This window comes from Pteropus medius, unplaced genomic scaffold (assembly GCF_902729225.1).
Source record: "Pteropus medius unplaced genomic scaffold, Ma_sr-lr_union100, whole genome shotgun sequence".
In the NCBI taxonomy this organism is placed as follows: domain Eukaryota; kingdom Metazoa; phylum Chordata; class Mammalia; order Chiroptera; family Pteropodidae; genus Pteropus; species Pteropus medius.
The window spans coordinates 11,259,119-11,278,601 of record NW_024356249.1 but is presented as its reverse complement, the minus strand read 5'-3'; the positions used below and the strand labels follow the sequence as shown (position 1 = coordinate 11,278,601).

General features: G+C 44.1%; 1 protein-coding gene across 6 annotated transcripts in view; it reads right to left on the bottom strand.

Moving 5' to 3' along the window:
* The window catches only part of GRM8 (glutamate metabotropic receptor 8), a 691,970-nt gene extending 675,704 nt beyond the window's left edge, over positions 1-16,266 (bottom strand). For 3 of the 6 annotated variants that reach the window (XR_005652362.1, XM_039860779.1, XM_039860777.1), the window contains exons 1-2: positions 15,950-16,091; positions 5,642-6,465 (exon numbers count right to left, since the gene is read on the bottom strand). Coding sequence is in view for 5 of the 6 variants with exons in the window: in XM_039860779.1 (XP_039716713.1) it covers positions 5,642-6,151 (510 nt within the window). In the remaining variant the exon portion in view is untranslated. Of the gene's footprint in view, positions 1-5,641; positions 6,466-15,277; positions 15,526-15,949 lie in introns of those variants that run through there. The other 3 variants (XM_039860778.1, XM_039860776.1, XM_039860780.1) reach the window with 2 other exon arrangements.
* Between the last annotated feature and the right edge of the window lie 3,217 nt (positions 16,267-19,483).

The window sequence follows — 19,483 nt, the reverse complement described above, 5'->3', positions numbered from 1 at the left end:
GATAGATGATAGATAGATAGATAGATAGATAGATAGATAGATAGATAGATAGACAGATAGACAGAAAATGACTGAGTTTAAGTGCCAATGACCATGGACAGTACCCATTTCTCCCACTATAATAGAGAATATGCATCATCTCTCATCTGAGATGAGTAGGCTTTTTACAAAGTTAAATTAAAATCTGCTACAGTAGCAAAGAATGGACTGAATCTATCTTTCAATTTTCCATTATCTACTTACCATCAAATAAGATGTAACATCAACTGTTACCTCTTGCTGACTTTATTGACTGGGCTCATTTATCTGTTCATCTAACTACATGAGCCTGAAAATGGCAGATTTACCTTTTCAGATTTTACAGTTAATAAAGCCCATTGTATGCAATAAATAACTCGCAAAATGCTTGGCTTTGTGAAAGTGGTTGCTACAATTAGTAGAGTCTCTTAGAAGAAAATTTATCTTCGTAAACATAGCTAGCTAAGCAAAGACTTCCACAGTACTTCATTTACTTAACATGAAGGTCAATTTTGGCCGCTTATAGCCAGGACACTTCTACATGGAAAAACATTACCTAGCCCACCCCCACAGATGGATTTCTATTTAAACATCTCATTAAATTGCTTTGGGAAGTATATACCACAGACTATCTAACCCCTTTCTTTCAAGAGTAGAAAATTAACTCTCAAGGTAAAGTTAACTGGAAAGACATGAGAAAAATTATATCTGACACTGTCCTTTTATAACCCTAATGCATCTATGTGGACATTAAAAGTGCATTACCTCCAAGCATTAATGTGCTATTTTTAACTTGAAATGTTCAATCTTTGCTCAAAGTAAGACATTTGATTAGTGTTTTGAAGAACATATTTGCTCTAATTTAAAGATGAGAGATGAAAATGTTCTAGAAAAGGGAAAAAAAAAATCTGAGCTCTTTATAAAACATAAGCAAATTCCTTGAAACTGCTTTATAAAATATTTAAATTATGGGCTTTCAGTCAACATTTCCATTCTTTTTTAATTCTTTTCAAACTACATAATCTCTAATTTCTTCACAGAGCTGGCACTGTTACCTTTATGTAGGATGGAGCAGCTAACGGTTTGCTGTTCTGCAGTTATATGTCACATTATCCTAATTGATGCTACTATTATCCAAAACCATTAACTTGCTAGAGGGATTAAACAATCGCCTAGGTGACCACTCTGCCCCCATGTCAACCCACACATGAAGAGCATATATGTGTTTTAAGACACAACAGTGCTTCTAAAAAGTTCAGATGATTGGTCTTATTCTATAACTCTCAAACCTGTTTTTACTCCCAACACACCTAAGAAATATGAGACACTTCAGTTAGTAAAAAAAGGTTACTAAAGGAGCAGGTTGGGAGGCAGGTACTCATTCACTGAGTCCTGTCATTTAAAAAGCCTCATAGGTAGTTTTTGATAAGCCAACACACCCCTGGGGCATGAGAAGAGCATTCAGTGTCCTATGAGCCCAGACCAGAGAGTAGTTTCTGCCCCCAGGTGGTGTCTGGCTCCAGGCCGCTGTCCAACTCTCCTCTGAAGTTAAAGGGGCTGATTTTTTCATTTGCCTGTGAGCTTTGATGGGAAGGAAAACAAAGATAGGACAGCACCCCTCCTTGCTAGAGATGAGCAGGGCCAGCTGTACTCCTGGGCAGGGCAGGCGGCCCCCAATGCCAGTGCAGTCTCTGGGTGGCTAAATGAACCTCCCATTGATGCCTAAATCCCCTTTACAAAGATGAATCATTTCATTCTACAATTAGGATCCCGTGGAAAATAGAATCCTCCTTCGACTTAAACACAGACATACTATATACAGATGACTGATAACATAACTCCTTTCTCGAAACAAGGATTCAATTAGAAGAACAGAGAGGGATTCAAGGACAGGCAAGGCTGCCATAGGAGGGACAAGACTGAAGGGCGAGGAAGATGTGGAGTCCTGGAAGACTTGGTCTCCTTCACAACTTAGCCCAGGCTGATACGACATGGCATTACCAGGATTATCCAGAAAAAAAAAAAAGAGAAAGAGAGAATGAGAAATTTGAAAATTACTTCTAATTTTAGCCCAAATATTTTCTATATACTGTTAAACAGGTCCCAGCTATATTCTAAAACCCCCACTAATGTTTACTGTTGAGCAGGACAGTAAGTTCATTATTAATCAAGACCGTGCTTACATTCCTTATGGTCAAGGTTAATATTTTGTGTGTTTTCAAATCAAAATGCTCTACCTTCTTTAACTCCATTAATCCAGAAGTAAGTAGCAATATATTTAGATCCATCATCTTTTTTATATTCTATGAGTCTTATGCTGTCCTGGAAGGGCCCAAGCTCCATAAAACTGTCCTGAATGTCACCTTTATTCAAGTCGTAACATTTGGTTTAATCGAGTTATTATTTTTCAAAATGGAACTGTAAGCCTATCCCCAATGCATTAATATTCTAATTATTCCTTTGATAACTATTCTAATATTTCGTATCAGTCCTAGCACGTGTTTAAATAGGATATATTCATATATAAAGTGAAATATTTTCTATTCCAAGAGTGACCATAATCATTTCATAATTAATATCATTCTGAAGTGCTGGCTGGAGGTCTCATATAAATCATCAAGGTAAATTAAAGTAGCACAACAATAAGCTGTAATTACCAAATTCACATTCATGTGGGCCAGGTTCAGCAGGGAGATGGGCTGAGCACCTATATCCTATCACTTACTTATGAAAGACACAAATTTTTCGAGCCCCAGTAACTTGGTTAATAAATATATTTTCTTCCTTTTATTAAATGCTCATTCCATACCAGGGTACTGATCTTAGTTATGACATCTACTATAACCAACACCCCCTCCTGGCTAACTGACACCCACTCCTTGTGCTTTGGTCAAGGTGGCAAGAACAGGCCCTGTATGTGCTGACTACTTTCTCAGGAGTTGGCCTGGAGCATTGGACTCTGCCCAAAGAGTCGATAGTAATTCTCCCACCTGGTTAGATAAGGTGTCGCCAGAATTACCCAAGAGAGTAAGGACAGAATTGGTCAGTCAATGAGGGAAGAACAGACAGAAAGAAGCTAAGTTCAAACTGCATAAAAATAAAACCCACCCTCCAGGTAGCCCACAGAGGTTTCCAGGTTCCTTTTGTCAGTCCAAGGAGGCAAAGGACATGGCCAGGTCCTGGTGGAACTCTTCACCTACATTTTCTCATTAAATCCATCCAACAACCTAACACAATGTCAATATCCCCATTTTACACAGAAGCTGCTTCTGTGGCTAAATTAATGTAAACAAGCTTTGCAAATCTCTGCTTTGGGCACCAGACTACAGGAAGGAGACGGGATTCAGAACAATTATGGTGGGATTGATGGGAAGCAGAATTAGTGTATAGGGGAGGATAATAAAAGGAAGGGAGAAGATCCTTGTGAAAGTTTTCTTCTTCTCTAAAAGCGGGTATTGTTGGGCCATAGTTGCTGAGTTAATAACAGAAAAAAAGATGCTTTGGAGAAGGCAGGGAGGCAAATCAAGTTGAGGAGAGGAGAGAAGAGGGGAGGGCAAGGAAGGGAAGGGGAGGAGAGGAGAATAAATTGAGAAAGTGGCTGGAGCTGGACATCACCCTGAGAAGAAAATGTCATGTGGCTCAGAATCGGGACTGCTGGGAGAAATTCTAGATCCCAGGATGTGGGGTAAACCTAAAGAATCCTGGTTATGCATCTTGCCTCCAGGCCCAACTCCAGGTCAGCTAGCATAAGAAAAATTATTAACAACATTCACTTGAAAGTTTCCCTTAAAAGATTCCAGAGATGGAAAAATTAGAGCACCCTTGGCTGCTTCTTTTTTAATATAAATTTATTTATTTATTTCAATTAGTTTCAAGTATACAGTACATTGGTTAGACATTTATATAGTTTATAAAACGATCCCCTTAATTGCTCCTGTTCTCCTCTGGCTCTCCACCTAGCCAATATATCCACGCTGACTGCATTCCCTCTGCCGTGCTCCCCATTCCCATGACCAACTACTAATTTGTACTTCTTTAACCCTTCACCCCATTCTCCCAGGCCCCCAAACTCCCCTCTCTTCTGTCCGTCACCAAATTCTCCACTATATTTGTGAGTCTGTTTTTGATTGTTTGTTCTTTTTGTTCCTTAGATTCTGCATATAAGTGAAATCATATGGTATTTATCTTTCTCTGTCTGACTTATTTCACTCATTGGCTGCCTCTTTTAAACTGTGTCCTTCTCATTGCTATAAGGGTCTTTCAAATGTCCTGTTCAAATATTTCTGGAATTCCCTGAAGCCTGTTTTTGCCTCTTTGGTACTCCTTAGACACAGAGAGCTTCTTCTGCTCAGCAGCATCCTCATTTGAGAAAATTTCATCAGTCTGAAAATAGTCATTAAGCTCCTAGCATTCTCTCTTGTAAACTAAAAGAATTAATACAGAAGCTGGACAGCCACTTGGGTGGATGATACAGAGAGGATTCCAGCATATGAAGTGAACCAGTCTAGATGGTCCCCCAAGATATCTTCCAAACCACAAAGCCTTTGATATAATTCCTCTCTTTTTTTGAGAAGTTTTCTATTACTTTGTTTTTGTCACTAGATCTGTCACCTGTCCAATTTCTCCATATTCTTTTAATATTTCTAAATCTAATATTCATAGAAACATTTTCTCATAATGCAAAACAAAGCCTCATTAATTCAGAACAAGTTGAAAAAGTCAGGTCCCACTGATTAAGAAATCAGAGTGAAAAGTATTTTGAATTTTAAAAATTACATCATTGCAAAAGACTACATATGGATATTAAAAAAAATAAAATGAGAAAGTTAATGAGAGATGATGAGTTAATGATAACTATTTTATGGCACTTTATACTTTCAATGTGTTGTTACATATATTATTGTATTTTGCCAATTTTACTCAATATGTAAATGCAATTTACAGGTAATGGATCATCTAAGTGGAAATATAAATCAAAAAGTCTTGAATTATCCTGCTAAATTTAAACTTTTAACTCAATAAGAATTATATGTAATTATTCCAAGCCTGCATCAGAGCAGTCTGAATTAATGAGGTTCTGCTCTATTGTAGCTATAATAAACCTGACAATGTTATGGCCATCTTACATCCCAGAGTGTCACTCCCATCTACAGATGAGTAATAAATACCGTTTCTTTACACAGGAACTTCTGTCATAACAGAGCATCCTACTTTAAAGAAGTTTCACCAAGTAAATCATCTTATACCTCAAATACCATAGAAACGTTTTATATGATAAATGTGCTAAGAGTTCATTATACTCCCTAAAAATATTCATTTGATTTAAAAGAAGCCTCATCAAAGAGGATATTCTAAGATGTTGAGGACTCAACATGTCACAGAAATTATCACCTTTCTATATGTTCAGGAAAAAAGTCACAATTAATCCAATTAATTGTAAATAATGGAACTATATTAACAATGTAGAAACCCAGACACAGAATCCTCTGTTTGAGAACCCTGGAGACCCTGAGAGGGCCTATGGGCACTGTCACCATCTTCTCTTTCTTCCTAAACCTGCAGTTGGAGTCAGAACAATTTACCATCCTTTCACAATGGTCCGAAAGACAACGCCATTACCTACCTTAAATAGTCTTAAAATGTTAGCAACCATGATGGACACGGAGCTTGCTGCAGCACCTATGACTCCAGAAATCTTGTCAGGCTTGGTGAAAATGGGTGGATCCCCATTAGCACACTTCACATCGGAAGCATCTTTCTCTATCAATGCCTGCACGAATGTTAGCGACTGCTCCAGAGCATAGGTGTCCCTGGAGCACGTGTCGAGGATCCGGACACCCAGAGTGATATTGGAGAGGAGATCAGGGTCCTTATTAATCTGGTCGATTGCATAAAGCATGGCCTCCAGTCTGTGGATCCCCTTTTCCTTCTTCAGCTCCCCACAAGGCACCCCTCTCTCTCCCTTTGCATGGACAGGGAAGAGACCGCCCAAAATGATGTCCCCATCCACTCGTATAGAATGGGCATACTCCTGGCTGTGAGTTCTTTGCATCATTGTGAGGATCCAGTAGAACTTGGCCGTCAGGAGGAAGAAACAAGGACAAGAGGCTGATCGCTTTCCTTCGCATACCATTTTCTCCACAGGTGGTGTTGCAATCCAAGATCCAAAGTTTATTCTTGCCACAGAATAAGAAGGACCATCCGAGGCTGCACCTTCTGGAGGCTACCATCGGGGCCCACGGGGAAAAGGCTCTGTGAGTTTCAGCAAGTTTTCTCAACTTGAATGTCACAGTGAATTTCCATCAGACCCCTAAGGTTCAATTTTATTTCCATCTAAAGTCAACTTGCCTGGAATGGTGCAAAAATTAGAATAACAGCTGAGGTTCTGATGTTGGGAGGAGGTCAACAATTCACATCCTTGAAGTCAGCCCTGCAGCAGAATTATTCCTGGGGGCAGGAGGAGGGAAAAAAGGGTTCAGTTCAATGGGTCTACATTTTTCATATTTTTAAGCCCTGTTTACTAACCACCTTTTTTTCTTAACTTCCACTATTCAGCAAGAAGCTAATTCTTTTTGTCCCACTATGATTCTGAACACCTGGCTGCACTGCATATAAACAGAGACCGATGACATTTTTGGAGCAAGGGAAACAGAAAAGTATCAGAAACTAGGTTGATTCTCCCAAGCCAGAAAGTGTTTTTATTTACCAGTTTATTTCAATAAATCCAATTTCCGTGAAGGTAAAAGTCCTGTGATAGATGGCATTATTTCTTTTCAAATCTGTTTTCACTTTTTAAAGCTGTCTGAATTTAGCATTTAAATGCTGTCCACAAAATCATAATGGAAGGTTATTTTCCGTAATGTGGTCAACAAGCCAGTCATCTGTTAGTGACATTTTTTAGTGCCTCAGATTTCCCAGTGGGAAAAAGTGATTATTCAATCACACACAAAAAAGCAAGAAATCCACCAAGGAGCTCAAATGTTTGTTTCATAGCTTGTAAAAGATTTTACGTAGAATGTCAGCTATTTCATATAAATTATCTTATTGTTCTCTGATAACAAAACAAAGACTTGAAAATTAAACACATAGGGAAGGGTTATGTGTGAAGATATTCCTATTACGATTGTCAGAGTTTTCTGTTAGATTTGTTCTGGTGGAAGCAATGGGTATGCTTATAGTTCTGAAGTAAATACTCCTTGATCCTAGAATCACTAGGAGCAAGTCAGAGCCGAAGATCAATTGAAGAGCTTCTTAATTTTGTCTGACTCAGTGGGGAAAACAGTTATTTCATCAAGACTAGAAATAACCTAGAGTGAAAACATCTATAAGCAAATCTACAAGAAAAACTTTATTCTAAGACCTTCGTTCTTAAAAAATTCCATGAAATTCTTTCAAAGGACTTTTGAGGAGATTTAACTGATATTAAGAACTGACATAAAATAAGGGAATCTGATATGCAAAACACATATAAATTAAGAGAATAAACTCCACCAACTTATTTTGGCAGGATGGTTAAACTAATGCTCATTTCTAACCTATTATATATATGAATTTGAAACCTGAAGTTTGGACAATTTCCTCTACCCTCGCCAACCAACATCTGCTTGTATTTTCCATTCACTTGTTCAATTTCCAGTTCATGAAATTTTCATTCTGTTCTCCCTGTCCCAAAGGTAAGGATGGTGCCTCCCTAGAGGATTCAACATATGTCCAAGAGCCTTCAAAGAAAGCTGCACATGTTTTGCTTTCAGATTAGAATGGGGGGCTTGTCATAGCCCACTGCCCTGGATTTCTGAGTATATATACCTGAAGGATACTCAGAAATATAGCCCATGGCCCACTCTGCTGAGATAGTTCTTTTTTGCCTATGACAAGTGTTCTCTGCCTCCTGGCACATGCTAAGCCCTAGATTTCCTCTGTTCTGCCCCAAAATACTTAGTACTTTTACTTATTTTTCTCACCATTTGACTGATATTCCCTCACACTCAATTCTCCTGGCAGCTGCTTTTCCTTCAGAAAATCTGATTCAACAACAGCCTAACCTCAAGCATTCTGCAAAAGGAAACACTTAGAAAGTCAACTTGACTTTCTAGATGAAACCATTTAAGTGATGGACTGACTATAAATTACACCAACCACCTATTAAGGGAAGTAGACTTGTGTTTAATAGGTTCACAAGGAAGAATAGTTATAAGACAGTAAAACCTCATTAACTCTAATCACTAATTCAAAACTTGAGACCAAGTCCACATGGCTAGGCTGACTCTTTGCATAGCCTTTCTGATGCAGCACAGAATAAACAGATACATGAAGGAGGAATGTTTGTGGAGAAAAGGAAGGGGACCTGCTGTTCTCCAAAGACCAGCCTTTCTTCATTTCACAGAGCTGCCTCCCAAGTACTTAAAACACTTCAGAGAATAAACGGTTTTCAATTATAGACGAACATAAAAATGGTTCATCTGTTAATTACAAATGATCATTACCTACTCAGGTGGTATGAACCTACTACCACTCGCTGTACATACAGTCCTAGAAGTAATAAAATTAAATTTCTTTTCAAAGTATTCACATTTGCAATAATTTTTAGTCTCTTTAGCATCTCTTGGGTCTGTTTAGAGCTTTAAGTTAAGGAAAGGTTGGGAGATGAAAGGCAGTGAGGGAGGAATTAGTGTGATTACTGGATGAATGCCCTTAAATGGAAAACGAGAGTTTCGTTTTAGTTATTATTTATTGGACAGCCCACTTGAAATTTTACTTAAGTTCCCTCCTTTGCAATGTAGAACTATTGGCACCTAACCTCTCTAGAGCTTGGTTTTCTTGCCTATAAAGGGTTGACAGAATAGGCCACACAACACACACAGAAAGCACAGTACCTGGCATAGAGTAAGTACTCGGTAAACAGGAGACACCGTCGCTAATCTAGTCTGCAGCTCATGTTCCACTAAAGTAAAGAAACTTTTTCCATATTTTTCCAGTTGGTGATATTTTCACTGAATTCTGTCACTTTAAAATTAAACTCAGAGCTACTTATAAAATATTGAAATATTGAGGTTATTTCAAAATCTGATACATTGTCATAAAGATCACAGACTCTTGACAGCTGAAAGGTTAGTTACCCTTTTAAATTCTAAGGAAAATATATTTGAAAGTTGTGAAAAACCACATAAATTTGGGTTCATTGTATAATCTTACATTGCCTAATCTTGCTCTTACGCAATTCTTGTGAGCTTTAATCTAAACTCATCCTAGTCGGACTCGAGTTTTAAAGAAATAATGACCTTTTTGTGCTATAGAAGCCAGTAGTTCTGCTTCCTATTCTGTGTACAATTGGAAGTAAAACCGTTTTTCTCCCAAACTGACCTTCCTCAGGGATTTGATACAAACCTCACCTGTGCTCATGGACTTCTTCAAGGACGTGTGAGGTCTGCATTCCTGAAATCGACCTTTGAGGGGAGCACATGCTTTGCACTATTTCTGAGCCCACAGGAGATGCTTTGCAACCTTGGAGAAGGTTTAACCATTAGCCAGGGAAGCCCTTCCCTGTTCACTCTCTCCCAGCCTGTCTTAAGTAAACTGCACATCATTTTTCATTAGCATTTCCATCAACAGTCTTGCTGGCCTGGGCATGCTGGGGAGCAGATACTCACCCACCCCCGGACACACACACACACATCCACACACACTGGAACTTGAGTCTGTGGCTCCTTAACAGTGCTCTAGCTGTTTCCTGAAAGGCCAGTGATAAGACAAATCCTCAAGGGCCAAGGCCCTGAATTCTGCTCCTTTTTATTTTCTACATACCTGCTCTACATCGAAGTCTCAAATGCCTAGGAGAGTATCTTATTGAATATTTATACACCAATTATTAGCTCTTATATACATAAGAAAAGGAGGTTCAGAAAGGTTGAGCATGACCCAAGGCCCTGAGCTAGTAAACGGCACCGCAGTCAAAATCTTCAAGCCCCCAAGGTGGGTCCTGTCCTTTGAGAAAGCCCCCAGTGCTGCAGAGACTGGCTGTGACAGCACATGTGAGGATGAAGGCCCTGCCCCTCCACTGAAATCTTTCAAAAATGTGTATATCTTCAATAGTTAGCTCTTTAAGAAAAATAATGTACTAATTAAAAAGGAACAATCTGGGGGCATTTCTAAGGCAGGATGATTTCTGAACCCCTCAAAAGGTTGAGAACATCAAGTATAGTTTATCCAAACACCCTACTTCAAATCAGGTTTCCTGGCCAACCTGCTGCCAGCAAGAACAAACCCACCAACCTATGAAGGATCTATAAGAATCCGTCGTTACACTTGGCAAGTACTTTTAAGACATGATATGGTAAAATTCTCACTGAGAAATACCATTAGCCAAGAATTGTAATTTTTTCTCATAAAAAGGCCAAACAGCATCACTATGCTGGATTCCATTCAGCTCTTTAACAAAAATGTTAAATTGAATATTGTCATCAACTCACAAAATTGCAAATGCAGCAGTTTCCCTTGAAACTGCTCACACTTGCAGCTCTCATTGGTTGTCTTAGAAGATGCATCATATTCATCTATCATCTCCAATGCATGCATGGCCTTGGAATCTTGATGGGGGCAAAATAAGGACAGTCAGATGGAGCCCTCCCCTGGCAACAGAGACCTGGAATTGAATCCTTGTCTGACAGTCACTGGCTGGCGACACAGAACGTGTCACTTTACCTCTGTGCTTCCATTTCTTCATCTGAGAAATGAGATGGACCATGTGATCTTTAAGGTGTCTTCCAGCTTTCCATTCTGAGATTCTATTATTTAATAATAAGGGAATATGAGATTACACTCAAACAGTAGAGCAAAGCTTTGCCAAATGGACACAATAAATGATTTTGTTTGCAAGCCGAGTGACTTTTTCCCATCATTGAGAGAGGGTTGGAAAAAGCTCTTCTGTACAGAAAAGCCCCATATTAAGAAAATCTGATACAGGAGAAGCTCAACTTACTAAACAGATAAATTAGGAAGTGATTATGTGCATTACAAAAGAATTCACTACAGATTTCCTTTAAGTAGCTAAATCCCCCGTGCATTTAAAATATAATCTAATTTAGTAGAATTGAATTTGCCCATTTTTTTGATAACACAGCTATTGCATAAAAGACCATATTTAAAATAATGAGAAGTAACTTTTATAGTATGTTATGATATAAGAAGAGGGAAAGAGGATAAAACCAACATTTATTGAATGCCTAGAGCCTCACATACATTATATCATCTCCTTCACAAAATACACCTATGAGGTTGGTATCATAGCCCCCATTTGGGATACAAGAAACCTAAACAAAAATATTATATGAATGTTTCAAGAATCTTGAGCCAGAATTCAAATGTAGAACTGCTGCTACATTCTTTCCCCCTTGGGTGCAGGATACCATGATGGATACTGAGCTAACTCTAATTAGATAATGTGGACTGTGAGCGTGGCATCCTGGGGTCTGAAAAGTACCTGATTCTAATCTCACTCCCCCCTCCTTCCTACCCAGTACTCACTATATGACATTGGGCAAGTCACTTAACCTGGGATCAGTTTCTTTGTTTCTAAACTGAAGAATGATTTCTGGACACCTCTCTGGGTTGTGAAATGAAATTATATAATGTATATAAAAATACTTTTTAAACTGCCAGTACTATAAGAATGTACAGGAATATTATTAGTTTAATAATCAATCCTAGAACTGAACTATTTTCCTGGAGTATTGTGCTTAAAAGATCTGAAAAAATCACTTTCCCATCCTATTTAGGGCTGATCAGATCTTAACAAGTCATGTGTCCTGGAAATTGAAGAAAATCAAAGGAAAACTGGAAAGGACAAAAGAGGTAAAGTCAATGGAAATACAATATCTGACGTGGGGAGCTGAAGATCATGAACACTTGGAGCATCCAAAGGGCTATTCTGAAGGAAATGGTGACAAGATATTCTTCTGCAGTGTAAAGAGGACAACAGGAAATCTTTCTAAATTGTATGCAGGATATAATGCTGAGCTTCTACCACTAGGGGTCATTACCACCAGAAAAGATGGCCAATAAACAGCCAGCAGATTTCTATCTTTCAGCATAACCTTGTCTGGAAAAGTATGCAATCGGTAACACATAATAATCTCCACATACCCTTCTTGCACCTCTCCTACCTACATCTTTCCACTTCTGTTCACCTGCTCCCTCCTCCTCCAGACCTAGCTCTCCACTCTCCCTCAGTGCTGATGTGTCCTACAACTCACAATCTTAAGACCTCGTTCTCTCATTACCTTGGCCATCCCCCAAAGTGTGAGTAGATTCATTAACAGGTTTCAAAATCTAAAGATGCATTACTGTCATCCCACAGCTGGAACATCTGCATGTATAAGATAATTTCTAGGAAAACCATAATTTTTTTTACCAAAGAAATGTCTCTAATAATGGTAAAGACTGACAATGTAACAAGCCAAAGCTGGGAATTGTCATGAGTCAGGAGCCTCTCAGCAGTACCCTTAAATCATTCCAACAGCAGTGCCCGCCACTCGGAAGGCAGGTCCTGGGATCAGAATGCATCATGTTCAAGGTCCTTAGTCAGTGAGTGAGTTCATCACAACTTGTCAAAGCATTAAGCAGAAATGAAAATCAAAGTGTACACCTCTGAGCCAAGAAAGAAAGATAAGGAAGGAAGGAAGGAAGGAAGGAAGGAAGGAAGGAAGGAAGGAAGGAAGGAAGGAAGGGAAGGAAGGAAGGGAAGGAAGGAAGGAAGGAAGGAAGGAAGGAAGGAAGGAAGGAAGGGAGGGAGGAGAGGGAGAGAAGGAAGGAAGGAAAATTTCTAGCAGACAAAAGACCTGCTCAATATGATCCAGCTGGCTCTCTACTCACATCCCCTCCTGGAGTGACTGTTTCTCCAGAGCAAACTACATGTATGAAGCTGGTGATATCCAATCAGATTCTATCAAGAAAACAGCAACAGTTTCCTGAACCTTCGAAAGCCAGCCTATTCAACAAGCATAGAGATGGGTGAGGTCTTTGCCGTGAGTCCGGTTAAGGGATAAACCCAGGTAGCATCTTCTTTTTAAGATTCTGGGACAGAACAATTCCACTCTCCAGGCAAAAGCGAGATCCTCTTCATGTTGGGCATTCTAACTATAGGAGGAAGATGGTGGGAAGGAAACTTGGAAGGAAAAATATCATTGCTACCAGGAGCATGTACGTACTGTGCCTCGTGCCCTGAAGACAATGGAACATTCTTACACAAAGATTGGAATGTGATGTTGCCAAGATGAATGCCAGCTGGTTGCTTGCTATAAATAGCAATTACACAAGCCCCCTAGCAGCTTCAACCTGCCCAGCAAACTTTATAAAGAGCACCTCTCTCCAGACCTCTAACTTCTTCCTGCACTCACTGAAGCTCCACTCTTCCTTTTATCTATTCCTTTTAGATTTAGATGTTTTTAGAATTATTCAAGTAGTCATAATTTACAAAGGGAGCATGATAGGGCAGAACTGGCTAATGCGAAGCAAATAGAACAAGTCAAGCCTAAATAACACAATAGAGCTATGTTCTCAGCATCTTTTGTTTTATTCTGGGTAAATCCTCTCCTCCAGCACCTTCCCTCAGCTATTTCTCCCCAATCCTGATTTGAAAGCAAGAATTCCCTGTCTTTATCTCAGGTATCATACAACCTGTAGTCGAATATGAGATGAGAAAATTACATTTAAATATCTTACCTCATTTTCCCTGATAAAAATTTTTTTTCTTCAAAATTATCAAACCACATATTTTCAAAAACCAGGCAATGAGTTTCAGACAGCTGATTCTGTCTCCTACAGAGATCTTTCATGACATTATTCACAAGCGACCAAGGTAAACTAAAGTGGTTTCTGTAGCCATTTGCAATTATTGACAAACAATTTCATAGCGGAAAATGGAAATTATAGTCAAGTGCAATAAGCTGTTTATCCAAGATCTACCTGCTGGTGGCTCTTTTTCTCTTTTCTTTCAAGCAAAATACAAGCTGTAATCAGAATGCATTTGTCCCGCTTATGATTTTTCTTGTCAGTATTTTCACCACCAACCCCGTTTTCTAGTTCGGTCCGTTGGCAGGATTTGTATTCTATCGGGGTAAGTGATGGAGACGGTAGTATATTCTTGGGTGTTTGCGAGACTTCCCACGTGGTTAGGTCTAGGGAAAAGGATCACCCCCAAATGGCAAACAGGGCATTCCCTCCCAGGGTGGGACTCGCTTCTCGCTTCGGGGACTGAGAGGTTTGGGTTTCTGCAGCTGGTGGGCAGGTCTATTTTCACTCCCGCAATCCTGGGCGCGCAGACACCCTCTGACCCCAAGCTCTGCTGTTTGGGCCCCAGGGGAAACAATTCTTCAAGGAAGCGTGCGGTGCTGTCTTGCGCAGTTGGGTGACTCGCACGTCCCTCTGCATTTCATTTGCACTAAGGGAACGTGTCAGACAGACGGTTTGGGGTGTGCGTGGGGGGCGGGGGGTCTGTTATATTTTCGCCAACTGTACTAACCTCAAGGGATCTCCGAGCTATTTGGCAGAGCAGATGGGCTGGCTCTCCGTGCGGCTCAGAGGATTCTCTACCTCTACCTCTCTCTCTCAGCCCTCAGCCACTCACTCCGCCCCCGCCCCCCTCTTCCCCGCCAAATCTTCCTTTTTCTTCTCAGTTCTTTGGGCTGTTGAACCCCGGCTCGGATAGAGCCCAGGGCCTTGGGAGAAGTACCTGGTGGCCCTTGCCTTTCTCGCGCCGCCGGGGTAAGCCCGCACCGCCCCAGTCCCTGGAGCGCCCGGCGACGCAGCCTCGTCCCCGCCGCACCTGGCCGCTCGGCGCCCACGCCTCCAGCGGGTCCGCCCGGAACCTGGCCGCACCGGCCATAGGTCCCTCGGAGAAGCTGGCGGGCGCATTCGCCTTTGCTTCTTAAACTCAAGATCCTTGAGACCATTCCTCCTCCCCACCCCCAACAGGACACGGAACTCCAGTGTTTTCCCGAAAGCCACAAAAGGGGGGCGCGGAAATCCCAGCCTCGCCGCGCTAACTCGGGGCACGCAAACTCCAGGCTGGCAGACGCGGGGTGGGGGTGCGGGGTCCCGAGAACTCCCAAACAGCCCGGCTTCCCCCGCGACCCCCACCTTCCTCGGACCCTGGTGAGACATTCACCACTCAGCCCCACGCTCAGGAAGACCGGGGTTACCCCCAGCGAATCCCAGAAGCCTCTAACTTCGGAAATCCCTCCCGTCAGATTCGCAGAACCGGTACCTCGTCCTTTCGGCGGGCAAGTCCGGATTCCGCCGGGGCAGGTCCGGGAGGTCACCCAGGGCAGGCCCGCGAGGAGAGGCGCCTCCGGATCCGCCGCCGCGCGCCCTCGCACGGCCACCTGGGCGCCGGCCCCCTTCCCTCGCCCTTTAGTCTCCCCTTCGCCCGCTAAACTTTTGGGGGAATCACATCTCCAAGCCTTGGGAGTTCCGAACTAAGCCTCCCTCTTCTCTGAACCTCTTCTCTGGAATGTCATCATGGGAAGACAAGAGGGGTGGCTGCCTTGTTCTTTGCAACGTAAAATCAACAGACACCCAATCAAGCTGCAATGCCCGGCCAGCCCCTCGCCCCCTGGTGCCCACTCTCCGTCGCCCCCGGTTCCGTCACCTCCGCCCGCCAGTTCTCTCCCAGACTCCGGGCGAGCACGGCCATTCATTGACTGCCCAGGAAAAGCGAATCAGTGAAGTGATCTGAGAAGCAACGGTGCACCTGGCTGGCTGGCTGTCCACCGAACGGTTTTAGGGAAGAAAACGGAAAAAAACGGGGAGGAGGACTAAAACGGGGATTCTCCTTTTTCCTCCACACAGCGTTTGGGGGGAGTTGGGGCGGGGACTCTTCCTCGTGGTCCGGCACTTGCTCTCCTCGTCTCCTGCTCCGCCGCTCGGCGAGTCTTACCCTGCTCCCCGCAGAGGGCGCGGTGAGGAAGCCGGCGGGGAGACCGCAGCTCCATGTCAGCGCCGCCGCCGCCGCCGCCGCCGCGCCACGCGAGCACCGCGGCCGCACTTGTGGCTGGTCTCGGGGCTGAGGGGGCTGAGCTGGCCCTGCCGGCGCCAAGTCTCTTCCATGTGAATAACAAATACTCCCACCGGCGGCCGCGATTGGTCTGCACCCGGCGCCTCCCGATCCTCCGCCCGCGGCCATTCACCCGGCGCGGCGCGTGGAGCCGCGGTCGGGATCGCGCCCCGCGTCGCCAATCGCTTGGCGCCAACCAGTCAGTCACCTCGGGAAGCGGGAGGAGGATCCCCGAGGGACGGGAGCCCCCTGGATTTCTGGGTCACCGAGCTGCCCCGGCGCGGGCAGGGAGAGAGACGCCCCGCCCGCGGAGTCCCCTCCGCGCTACATCACCTCAGCCCTCCGCGGCGCGGGGACCAAAAATGTCAACAGTTCTGATTTTAAAAATCACCCCCACCCGCCCCGCCCCCAGCAGAAAAGGGAGGACCCAAAGGCGGCGGGGAGGGGGCGGGTGGAAGGAGGAACATGGCTGGGAAAGAGCCGAGCGGCTCCGGCTGCCTGGCGAGCCCAGGACCCGCGCGGGAGGCGCCGCGCGACGGCCACCCACCCGGAGCACGTAGTCGGGACCGCGAGCCCGGACTCCGCTCATGAGCCCAGCTCCGAAAAGGTCCCGGTGAAGGCTGCGTGGTAGGGGGCGAGTGTCCCCTTCAGGGATGCTCAAAGTAGAGCCCGCCGGCCGCGCGGTTCCCCTGCAAAGTTTCCCTCACGCCGCGCGGCTGTTCGGCCATTGGTGCTGCCCTGCAGCTGAGGCGACGGTCTCCCCGACCGCCTTCCCAGAGGGACTCGGGGGGCGCCTTCCACCGAGCCCCCGGAGATCGAGGAAGACTCAAGACGGTCCCGCTGCGGGCACAGCGCAGAAGGGGGCGCAGGCGGTCACGGCGACCGTCATTTTATTGAGCCGATTCAAAGAGGCGCGGAAGCGGGCGGGAACTCCTGCTGACCAGCACCACGCGGCTGCTGGGTTTCTGAGGGAAACCTCGGGACTCCCTTCGCCTCGAGCTAAAGGAAACCCTCCCGGCTGACGTGCACAGTCCGCGGCCCGCCCCACGAGTTGCTTCCCAGCACCTGCCTGGGCGAGAGCGGGAGGGAGCGCCCTCGTCGCCCCGCGCCCGGGCCGCTGCGGCCCGGCCTTGTGTTGGTGAGAAAGTTCCATCTAGAGGCGGCCGCGTGCAACTGCAGCCGGCTCTGGGTGAGCCAGGGAGCGCGCGGCGCGTCTCCCTGCCGCCCAGATGGGTGGGAGCGCGGGGGGAGACAGGGACAGCCAGCAGGAGCCAGAGAGGTGGGAGAAGGGAGGACAGAACCCATGCAAGGCAGGTCCTCTTTCCCCATTCGGTATCTCTGCAATGAACTTCATTCAACTGCCTAAGTATCGTGAACTTCCTGAGCATGACAGGTTATCTTGCAATATCTTGTATCTTGCTTCTCCTATTTGGGCTTCTTTAATTCTCACACCAACTCTGTAAGATGATCAAAATTATCTACAGATGAAGAAGGAAAGAGATTTGGTGACACAGATGGAAAGCGCTAGAGCCAGAAATCAGAGCTGCCAGGCTTCCAGACCCCATATACACCTCCTCCCTGGGGCTGTTGCTTTTCCCAAGGCTGGCATTGGTGTGCGAAGGTTCCACTGAGGAGACAGCTGTCTCTTTCTTCCTTCCATAAAGTTACCTTCACCCTTGGTCACTTAGAAAAATCTACATGTTTCCAGCTCAGGAGACCTCTTCCTTTTTCATTTCCTTCTCTTCTTAAGGGGCTCTTTGATTGTTGAATCATTATTTTATGGCCACAATCTCTTGGAGGGAGGAAGGAGGGTTTGGAGAGATTAAAAAAAGACTTGGTCCCTTGTCTTCAAGTTTGTTCTATATAGGGAAGCTCAATTCACTGTGAGTGTGGAGCACAGCCTTAAAAGGGGTGACCAGCGAGCAGTGCAGCCTGGAGTAGAGAAGGGACAAAGAGAGGACAACACCCTAACTGATATAGAGATGGGGCTGGGTGTGCTCATTGGTTATACGTCTGCATATGAAGTTCACTGACTTTCTTACCAGCTGGAAGGGCTCCCTCCATATCTCCCAGAAGTGTGAAAGTAAGCTCAGCAGCCTGGTTTCTACAGTAGACACCCACCCCATCCCACCCCCAACTGCAGACTGGCGATGCCTGTCTCAAGGAGATATTACAGGTAACATGGGTATATGGATAAGTCCCTCTCTAAACCCTTTACTATGTGTGCATTAATATATTGGGAAAGACATGAAGAAAGGGGCAGGCAGAGCAAGCCTGAAAATACCCTGAGCCCACAGAGCTGCTCTGACCACATCATAGTCTTCAAGGTCTCCCAGAGGCCAGCTGTGAGCCCAGTAGGGTTGTTGCCCCCTGGAGAGCAGGGAGAGCAGCACCCTGGAACTCTGATGGGCCCATTTCAGTAATGAGGACAGCATAGCCGGTTGTGGCTTGGGAGGCCTGACAAGACTAAGTGAGCTGCTCAAAGGAGAAATGCCTAATGAGCCTGCTTTTTTTCTTTCCCTGTTGATAATTACCTGCAGAGAACTGTGTCCTACAGGCATATTGCTGCCTTTTTTTGGTGCAGCCCTCTGAGAGGTAAGTAGAATTGATCTCTTCTAAGGAAAACATAATTCTGATGTTTGGTTTTGCATCATCTTTAACTCTTGACATTCATAATGGGGCCTCATCCCACTTCTACATGGAATCCTACAGGAAATAGATCCATTCTTTATATCCTGGGATGTTTCCAAGGACTTTGTCTGGTGGCCTGTGAGCAAGTGTCATACGGTTACAATCCATCCAGAATGATAGCAACATCAGAACACAGGAAGAGAGATTGTCTCCACAACTTGTTGGTCCCTCAGTAACATTCACACACACACAAAAAGGCACTAGACTGTTCAATCCTTATTCATCAAGCTCAAATCCTATGACTCTGCCTGTCCTCTGCTGCAGCCTATGTCAGAGAAGGGGATCCAAAGCCCAGGCAGCCCAGATAGCAGGTGATTCCAAAGTCATTCACCTGGTCCCTCCTTGGGCTACCACACTGCAATATGAAATGTGTCTTTGCAAAGTGTCTGACCTCTTCATCCATCCCACCCCAGATAGTTATGCAAACAAAGTATATTTCCTGGTGGTTAATCCTTCAAGAAGATTTGCCCATAATCTCATATTCAGTTGATTTGAAATGTGAGAAATTGTCCATGTGTTAGAAAATGCAGAAAACAATGCCATATGTTTAGGGTTCATTTAACTCAAGCTGTTATATGTATTCCACGCATGGAAATTTATGCCACGATTCCTGCTTTGGGGTAATCATTAAGACTCGGAGCTTTTGCAGGCTACTCACCCAGGAGGAATATTGACAGCATGAAGCTCCCACATGGAGCAAAGCTGACAGGGTAAAATGGGAATGGG